At 46.5% G+C, this 10,362-nt stretch overlaps 1 protein-coding gene across 1 annotated transcript; it reads left to right on the top strand.

Moving 5' to 3' along the window:
* Positions 1-5,532: 5,532 nt before the first annotated feature.
* Positions 5,533-8,824, top strand: LOC105836502 (trichohyalin). Its single transcript, XM_012680573.1, has 4 exons — positions 5,533-6,600; positions 6,676-8,001; positions 8,132-8,419; positions 8,462-8,824. Exons 1-4 carry the CDS (start codon positions 5,533-5,535, stop codon positions 8,822-8,824), a joined length of 3,045 nt encoding a protein of 1,014 aa, XP_012536027.1.
* The last annotated feature ends 1,538 nt before the right edge of the window (positions 8,825-10,362 follow it).

A 10,362-nucleotide genomic window follows, 5' to 3' on the forward strand; every position in this document is an offset into this window, starting at 1 on the left:
GCAACGTCACCTCGGGATCTTCGGTGTACCGCGAAGTCCGATAGAGCCAACACCGAGGTCAAGCGGCGGAAAGGGCAGCACGCTAGTCGTCAAAAACCCAACAGGCCGTGGAAAACCAAAGACCCCAGTGGAAGTTACTTTATCTCAAAAAGATTCAGAGTTCCTTTCCCGAAATGGCGACCGTGACAGGACCGCGACAGTCCTACGTTTCTAATTAGATTCAGGACATTGACAGGTCCAAATTGTCTCTTGAGATAAATGCGAGACGGTTACTTTACGAACAATATGCGAATCGATAACGGAATAAGCGTGTGACGCGAGTGGCAACGCGAGTGTCGATAGTGCAACGCGAATAAGCCGAGAATCGCGAGACGGTTAAACAAAGATAGAAATTTCGCTTGTAACGCGAGTCCATGTGTAAGAAGTTCCGCGAGAAACGCGAAGAAAATTAAATTTACGGACCGTGTAGAAAAGGAAAAAATTAACAATCGCGATAGCGATGAGAAAAGGGAAATTGAATTCTCGAGACGACGTTGAACGGCGTTGAAAGAGCGAACGCGTGATAGTGCGGGCGTGGAAACGCGTGAATAGAGCGTTCCGTTACGAAAAAACGCCGCGACAAACGCGAGATTACCCGTAAACAACGTGCGTGAGAGACGAAAACGTAAATTCCCAGTGAAAAGCGAAGTAACGAGGCGCGAAGACAATTCCGTGCATGTTACGAATAAGTCGCATGAATAGTTAATAAGCGCGAGCACAGGGTATTCCGTACGAGCGACAGTACAAAACGTACGTCGGCGGAAACGACCCCAAAAAGCGCGAAAAAAGAAGTAAAATAGCGAAAATCCGAGTTAAATCGAATTAAAATTACGGATATAGCGCGGATATAGCGCGGGAACGATCGAAGAGGCGACCGTTGTCGAAAAAACGACGACGCGCGTGTAGTTATATCGATCGATAGCGAGAATACGTGAGGGGACTTGAGACAAAGGCAGCGGCAAGTCTCAAAGGAACGCCGACGGCATACGCGAGCGAAAGAACAAAAAACGAGCGCGATAAGGCGACGTCTTTTGTGCGCGAGCCGCCGAGCAGCATCAAAGGAAGCCGAACGTAGAAAGAGACAGAGATACCCGAAGTAATATCGAAAAATCGATAGGGTAAAGAAGCAACGTGACATTACCCGTAAACTGCGGTCGTACGTACAGTAAACTAAATCGACACCAGTTGCGAGTATCGAACGAGCGCGTTATCAACAAAGTCGATTATCCTGTGAAACAGCGAGGGAAGATAATCGCGCGGGAACGCGACCTTCTCGACGCGAACACTTACCGATTGCGAGATAAGGTGAGATATTCGTGAAATTACCGAGGAGACGCGAATCAATAAAACCGCGACGCGATATCGTAAACTCGAAGGATACGCGTTGAAACGACGAGAGCGTCATGAGTGACAGAGGCGAGGTTAGCGACGTACAAGTCGTGATTACCCCGAAGAAAAATCGAAGCGGAAAAACGCGAACGGAACCAAGGATCCGAAAAATCGAAGCAAGAGAAGAAAACGCGAATATGGAACGCGAAGAAGCGATCGCGAGGGCAACGCAATATTTTAGCGCGAACCCATCGATAAGTGACAGCAATAGTGAAATAAACGCGAAAATACGCGGAATAAACGAAGAGGAATCCGAAAAACGGAGAATTACAACTGGTCGAAATGCCAACGCGTACTGAAGCAAAGTTGCTGGCGATGATCGAGAAACTGACTGACAGATTGGAAACGCTAGAAGCGAGCGTAAGGCGCGGAGATCGCGAGAGACGCGTTACGAAAAATCCGATGAAGTGTAAGCGAAGAGTCGTGACAGTGCGCGAGTGCGACGACGGAGCAGAGCGCGACGATTCCGACGAAAACGCGAAACACGAACAGAGAACGGATAGCGCGAAAAGCGACGAAGACCGCGAGAGTGAGAACGAGAACGACGCGATTTTGTGTGAAAAAACGGACAACCGAAACGCGAATACCGATAAAGCGTTGAGAGCGAGCGAAAGTATATTGACGGGAGTGCGACTACCGCGAGGCGGATGGTTGCGCGATCCTTTTGAAGAGCTAGCATACCGTGGACGCTTAGACCGGCAAAACCCTGTTGTTTTCCTCAAGAGATTCGAAAGCACAGCCGAATACGAGCGGATACCGCGTGACGAGCAGCTTCATTATTTTTCGAGAACGCTCAAGGACAGCGCGAAGGAATGGTATCAGATAGCTCAACCGGAGACTATCGAGGACGCAAAGGAAAAATTTAAACGGTATTTTTGGAGCCGTGACGTGCAAACGCGAGTCAGAGAGACTCTGTACATCGGAAAATTCGAGCACGGAAAGGGTATAACAATGGCGGAATATGCCATGAGAGTGGCGCAGCATGCGAGAATGTTGGAGCCACCGATGACGGACTCCGATATTATACACTTGTTGGGAGCCCACTACGAAAGCGATGTAACGCGAGAAATTAGACCGAGTTTGATAAAAACGGTAACCGAGCTGGCGGAAATGCTAGACTCGATGGAATTGGCGAGGAGAAGACGCGAAAGTACGACCGATAAAAATAAAAATACGGTTACGAACGCGAGAAAGTTAAACAGAAACGATCCAACGACACGCTTAGCGACAGGCGCATTCCGAATTGGAGCCAAGGGAGAGAGATCCCAGCGCGCTATGCAAACCGCAAACGACGCGACTAGAGGAGCACGGAGCTTTGGACAAGCGCGATCGTGGCGAGATTGGAGAAACCCCAAATCGAACGCGAATTATAACGAGGAAAAGACGCGAGCCGTAAACGACGCGACACGTGATTTCGCAACGGGAGAGCGCAATGCGACTCCAAGACCGGCGATAGCGTGGAGACAAGACGCGCGGAAATCGGCAAAGGCGACGTTTAATCGCGAAACGAGAAAAGGAGGTGTTACGATTACGGAGCTGAGCGATAGCGACGAGACAGTGAATCGCGAGCGACAAACGCGAGCGCGAGTTGCGAAGGATGTAAGACCGACTGGAAACAGTGTGGCGGCGATAGCCAACGTCCAGAATCGGCAGAAGCAAAGAAACGAAGAAATTAACGGCGCGAAGGCGTTAACGCGAGAAGCGAACGACCGGAGCCGCGAGCAGGATAGATACCTCAATATTCTCAGAACGGAAACAGTCTTAAAGGACTTAGACGAAATATTCGCGACGGAACATGCGAAGAAAGAGCGTGAGGTACGAACACCGATGATTACGATCGAGTTCACGAAGTCAAAAGCGAGAGCGTTAGTGGATACGGGAGCGCAGCTTTCGGCGCTCACGAAAACCGTATACGACACGCTGGTGAACGATCGAGAACGGATGGATACCGTACCGATACGAAAATTTATACTAAAAGGAGCATTCTCCGAGAGAAGTGCGATAATTGCAAACAAAGTGCGACTAGGATTCACGTACAACGGAAACCGATACGAACATGAAATCTATATCGTGCAGAAGATGATATACGAGGTAATCTTAGGAGTTGATTTCCAAATGAAATACGGAATGAGATTGAGATGTGCGGACGATCAGCTGAGAATTACATTCGAAGCGACGCCCGTGGAAACGCATGAGGATGCGACGGAGGCGCGTATATGCGCATTAACCGTGGAAGAAGCGGAAATAGAACTGAATCGCATATTGGAGAAAAACGCGAAAGTATTTCAGCCGCAGATAGGCTTGATAAGGCATTACGAACACAAAATTACGGTAAATTCGGCGAAACCGTACAAAGGAAAGGTATACCCGATACCGGAGAAGTATTACGCTAAAGTGACGGAAAAGATAGACGATTTGGAGGCGCAAGGCATTATAAAAAAGGCTGCGACACCGTTTATCAACCCATTGATGGTTGTGACAAAGAAGAACGGAGAGATCATACTGTGTCTAGACGCCAGAGAATTGAACAGGAGGACCGTGGATGACCACGCTCAACCTCCGACGATCGAGGAGATATTCAGAAGAATAGGACGAAAGAAGTACTTTACTACGCTAGATGTTGCACAAGCATTCTGGCAGATACCACTTGAGGAGGAGTCCAAGAAATATACCGGATTTCTTTTCAACGGACAGTCCTATGTATTCGAGAGAATGCCTTTTGGAATAAAAACGGCGGGAGCTTCGTTCACAAGAGCGATGAGCCTAGCTCTAGGAGAATACGCCGCAAATTTTATAACGGTATATCTAGACGATATACTCGTAGCATCAAACAGCATGGAGGAGCACATCCGACATTTGGATTACGTGCTAACGAAACTGAACGAGGCCGGATTCAGGCTAAACAGAGAAAAATGTGAGTTTGCGAGAACCGAGATTAAATTCTTAGGACATACATTCAGCAAACTCGAAGCGGAAATAAACGCAGAGACGAAAACGGCGATTCAAAATTTCGAAAAGCCAAAAAACAAGAAAGGTCTACAATCCTTCCTGGGATTGATCAATTGGGATCGCAGATTCGTAAAGAATTTAGCGCGAATGACACAACCGCTGGAAGATCTGTTAAAAAAGAACCGCAAGTTCCAATGGACGAGGGAGCATCAAGAAGCGTTCACGCAGATCAAAGTGACGTTTAACGAGGCACCATCCCTATATTTGATCAGACCTGGATTAAAATTCGGAATACAAACAGATGCCGCGAGAAATGGCATAGGAGCACGTCTATATCAATACGAAGACGGAAAAGAGAGAAAGTATACCGTAGCTTATACAAGTAGAAAGTTACGAGGAGCGGAAGTTAATTATACGGTAACGGAAATCGAGATTTTAGCGTTAGTAGTGGCATTACGGAAATGGCACACGTTGTTGTTAGGACGACACGTGAAAGTCAACACGGATCATAGAGCAATACAGTTCTTAAGCACCTGTGTGAGAAACAATTCCAGAATAGCAAGATGGTTTCTACAGGAATTCGATCTGGAGATTACGCATATCCCAGGAATGGAAAACGCGATAGCGGACGCATTGTCGAGAAATACTGGCGAAACGCTGAAGGATAGAGAGGAAAAAACCGTAGCCATGATACGCGACTCGAGAGAAGAAACACAAACCGAATTGTAGTATGAGTGGATAGAGAAAGCACAGCGCGACGATGACGTAATAGGCGATCTTACAACCAAATATCCAAGCGAGTACTTGGTGCGAGACGGTTTGGTACGTAGAAAAACGGAGGACGCCGACCGGATCGTATTACCAACCAAGGCAGTCTGGAGGATCGCGAATCGAGCGCACAAATTGCTAGTTCATTTCGGAACAGACAAGCTGAAAAGCTTCATGTCAACGTACTTTCGAGCCAAAAATATGGATCGAATCGTGCGTGATGTGGTAGCATCCTGTAGGGTGTGCCACGCGACAAAGTATTATGCTAGAGCAACGGTAGGCAAACAATACTACGAACTACCGAGACAACCATGTGAGGCGATATCCGTAGACATTTTCGGACCATTGCCAACAGCGCAAAGAGGATAAAAATACGTGCTAGTAGTCATGGATAAATTCTCCAAACACGTAAGATTGTTCCCAATGACGAATCAAAAACTAGAAACGATAATAGAAAGAATAAGAGAGTACTTCGGAGAGATGACAATCCCGAAGGAAGTGCTTACAGACAACGGAGGTCAATTTATTACAGACAAATGGCAAAGTTTTGCGGAAGAAATGGGTTTTACGGCAAAGAAAACGACGCCCTACAATCCCCAATCAAATCCAATGGAACGCGTGATGCGCGAGCTAGGCCGCATAATAAGAGCATACGCCAGTCACAGGCAGGGAGCGTGGAGCAAAATAATCGTGAAGGCCAAAAACGCCATAAATAATACGGTACACGCTAGTACAGGTTTTACACCTAACGAGCTACAAAACAACCGAACGGATAATTTCGGGTTAGCAGAGGCGTTATTACCGAGACGTCTTAGAGAAATGACGTGGAACGAGAAGATAAAACAAGCCAGAGCCAATTTAAGAAGAAACGCGGAGAAGCGTAAGAGACAGGCGGATAAGCGAGAACACGCTAAACCATACGAGGAAGGTCAAAAGGTGTGGGTGAAACTACACAGACAATCAGACGCGAACCGTAGAGTCACGAAAAAGATACACTTGGTGTACGACGGACCGTACTACGTGTTAAGGGTACTCAGACGAAACGCTTACTTGATTGGAACCGCGAATGGAACGGTGAAAGGGGCGTATAACACGAGACAACTGAGACCTGACAGAAGCGCGAAATGGAACAAACGCGACGACATAGATGACATCGACGAACGAGACGATAGTCAGTCGCGTATAACGAGTAACGAACGAACGTACGAGGATACGAGAGAAAGAGACGAGACGGACGTGACAGAGGAATTTGAGGAAGGCGAACCGTCCAGTGAAATAAACGACGTGAATGAAAACACGCTAGCGAGCGAATCCGATGAAAACGAATCTAGACCGAGCAACAGTTCGAACGACGAGCAATCCCTAAACGCGACGCGAATAGGCGAGATAGGCGAGAAGAGTGAGTCGAACTATACCATCGAACGAAGCGAAGATTCGACGACGAGCGAGCGAAGCGTAGAAACACGAGCGAGAAAGCGAATTCGAAAAAGAATATCGGGCGAACAATCATTGTTGTACGAAACGAGCTAGGAAGAGCGCGACGCGACAAAAACTACGGAGCGAAGCGTAATTCCGTTAAAACGCGAAATCGTGAGCTTATGCGACGACGACCAACCCGAGATAGCGGAAAAATACAGCGAGAACGAATTCGAGCAAAGGGTAAAGAGCGCGAGAGGACAGGCATATCGAGTACGCAAGAGACGCGAAACCCGAAACGGAAGCGTTAGTTATACGTTAGAGCAAGGATATAATATTTGTCCCATGGTGAGAATACCGTGTAACAACGTAAACGCGTGGATAGACTGCGAAAGCATCGAATACGAGCAAAAGCGCGAGAAAACGAAACGCGAATTGATAAAGTTAGATCATTCGTTGAAAAATATCGAAAGCGAGGCGAAAAAGCGACAAAAAGCGATTAAAACGCGAAGCGAAAGCGCGAAAGCGAAACAAGCGAGCGAAGCGAAACTCAGGAGCGCGCTAACACAAGCCATCGAGCTGTGCAAGCAGAGCGAAAACACGGAGGAGGACCAAACCTGGTACAAGTTGACGAACGAGTGTCAAATTCGAGCGAGACGACGCGACGAGGGACAGAGACGATCGAGCCCCGAGAACAACGTTTGCGTCAGTAAGCCCGACTCATTTCGTCGACGATCCGGTGTAACGCGAGAGGAAGTGTCACATTCAACGGAGACTACGGTGATCAGAGAAATTCCGAGTCCCGAAAACCAACTAGGTAATCCACTACTTTGGGATATATCACCTATTCTGGATACATACTCGAGGCAAAACGCGAGAAATAGTGACCAGCCAGAGGAAGAAATCAATATATATGATTCCAGCGACGAGGCGAGCGCGAAATTTATAAAGTCAATCGAAAGTGAAAAACCGACAGGTAAGGCGAACTCGACAGCCAGAGTAGAGCCACAAATTACCGACCGAAGATCAAAATTACCGACTAAACAGCGGAACACGGCACAATCAGCCGAAGTTACGGACAAAACCGTTAGAGGCGCGAACTGCGGAGAGAGCAGCGACGCGAATAAGGAAGACAGGAGTGCAGAGAAGGCCGAGAGAGCAATCGAAGGCGAGACTTCGAAACGACACGACGCCAGTGTAACGCGATTACGTGCGAATCGGCAGAAAACGAGAAAACGCGGAAAAATGAACGCGAGTGATTTCCAAAAGTTGTTAGAGGAGGAAGAGAAGACGAGTCAGGAATTCAAGTCATTCCTGCGAGATCGTATTAACGTGGCTAGGATACGCGGAAGGATGCAAACTATGAGAAAATTCATGGATACCGCGAATATTACAGATCCAACGCCAAGCCAAGTACTAGAGGAAGCGAACGAGAGGAGTGTGAGTCGATATAACGACATGGTAACGGAACATAATTGCCGAAACAGACGACGCGACGGTAAATGCCGCGGAGATATCAATCGTCAATCGAGCAAAGCAAAACGTAGCGCGATTTAAACTGATGTCACAGACGATCAGAGATCCAACACTAGACGAGGACGAGGAGCTGAGATTCTACGTGTTGATGAAATTTGAGCGCAGAACACTGTCCATGAAGCAAGTCTTCACAAGAACGGATAGAATTACTACCCAAGATTTAGACGAGATAACGGAAGACCGGCCACAGGAACAACAAGCCGAATCAGAAAAACGAAAGGAGATCGTGCGAGAGACATCCGAGTCCGACACGGAGGAGGAACGAAAGCGCGAACGTCAAAAGAAACGACAACGACAACAACAACGCGCGAAGAAAACCAAGGCACGTGGTGAAAAATGAAGACGTCAATCGTCATCCAGCGAGAGCGATTGGGAGAGCGAGCCAGTAAAACGCTCGACCAAGAACGCGAGAAAACCATTGAGACGCAAAGACCGTAAGATCGATGGAAGATCTACGAGAAAACCCGAATCTTATGTCCGAGGGCAAGGAGGCAAATTCGCATCCAAGCCGAAAATTACGGATGTAAGGGTAATAATACCAGCAAAAGAGGCGCAAGCGGCAAGATTGAGTAAGGAGGAGCATCGATTTACAACCGAGATCGAAGGCGAAAGTGGGAAGGGCCGAGCTGACCAAACAAAAACCGGCGAGGCAAAACAGACCCAGGAACTTCGAGCGGAGATGCCAATCGAACCCAGACCATCCACGTCAAGGGAGATAGATCCGTGAGCGACCTACAGAAGACAATCAACATGTAAATATTGTATATACACATAGCAGATAAGCGATAGATTATAAGCGTAGATTTAAGCATGCGAATGAATATATTTAAATACTTACCCATTAACTAACCTTAAAGATATATTTTATATTTACCTAGTATTTTTTACAATAAATATACTTACCCAGCAGTTACTCGAGATAAAAATATAATAACCTAAAAATAAAAACAAAATTAAAAAATAATTAGATATATAAATATACAGATAGAATTGAGATACTTACCCAAATAAGTTAGATGGACACCATTAGTGATCCAAAAGGAAGAGAAAAAACCTGAAAATAAAAGAAAAACATATATTAGAAATAGAATTAGAGTAAGAAAATATTTTACACTTACCTTAGAATTAAAAAACCGCAGGAACAAAACCTGAAAAAAAAAAAAGAAAAAGTTTTAAGTTAAACCAATTAAATTCTTAAAAGAAAAATATTCTTTTCCTTTACTTACTTACTGAATCTACTAGTGCATATACTACAATTAACATTTATTTTTATCTTTTATTATCACACTAAATATTTAATCGTAGAACATAGTCAATTAATATTAACATATATACATAAAATAAAATAAACCTCAAAAAATTATATATTACATAGCGTTAAAGACGCATAGTTCAAAAGACACGTTAGTTATAAGCAGTAGATATAAGTTTGTAAATACTGCGTAAACATAGAAAATAAGTATAGCATGAATGCAACGAAGCGAATGTGAAAACGACGAATCGCTCACTATAACCCATTTTCTTTAGCTCATTTTTTATTTCAATAAATCTCATAAAAAACTCGCTAGGCGAGGAGATTGGGACCGATGTGACCATCGCCCATTGGGTTCAGCGACCGATTCGACGTCTGAAGTGTGAGTGCGCGTGAAACGCGAAACGGGAATAAAACCCGTAAAAAATCGGCAAACGTGCGAAAAACGTGACGGGAGCACGCGAGACAGCGGTGCGACCGAAAACGCACGGCAAATGGTTAAAAGTACGGAGGTACGCGGGAAACCAGAGCAAGGCACGGTAGTTACCCGACGAACCGCGAAATAACGGTGCAAACGGTCCAGCCACCGAAACAACGGCAATTACGGACACCGATCCCCACCACTCAACGGTAGGCGGCGCAAGCATGCGCATAGGCAAGAGTGGGGATAACGGGCCGTAGAGGGGATCAACGACGCGAAGACAAAGAGATTCGAGAGAGTCGTCTAGAGAACGCTGACTCGAACGGTAGCAGCGAAGACTCCGGGTAGATCACGGGCTTTTTAGTCGATTAAAACGTGATCGAACGTGTGGTTATCCGAGATTTCCGGACACGGCGCGCGGACGCGAGTGCGTATAAAACCGACGTCCCGACGAATCGGATACACGAAAGCGCGACAACGAGGCAACGCCCGATTAATAATCGCGACCGGCCAACGGCATAACGACGCGAAGGGTGTGGCGCGTGAATCGCGACGAAGGTGCAACGACGTGCGAGATCGACGCAGCGCGAAA

The sequence above is a fragment of the Monomorium pharaonis genome, chromosome 1 (genome assembly GCF_013373865.1).
Source record: "Monomorium pharaonis isolate MP-MQ-018 chromosome 1, ASM1337386v2, whole genome shotgun sequence".
NCBI classification, from domain to species: domain Eukaryota; kingdom Metazoa; phylum Arthropoda; class Insecta; order Hymenoptera; family Formicidae; genus Monomorium; species Monomorium pharaonis.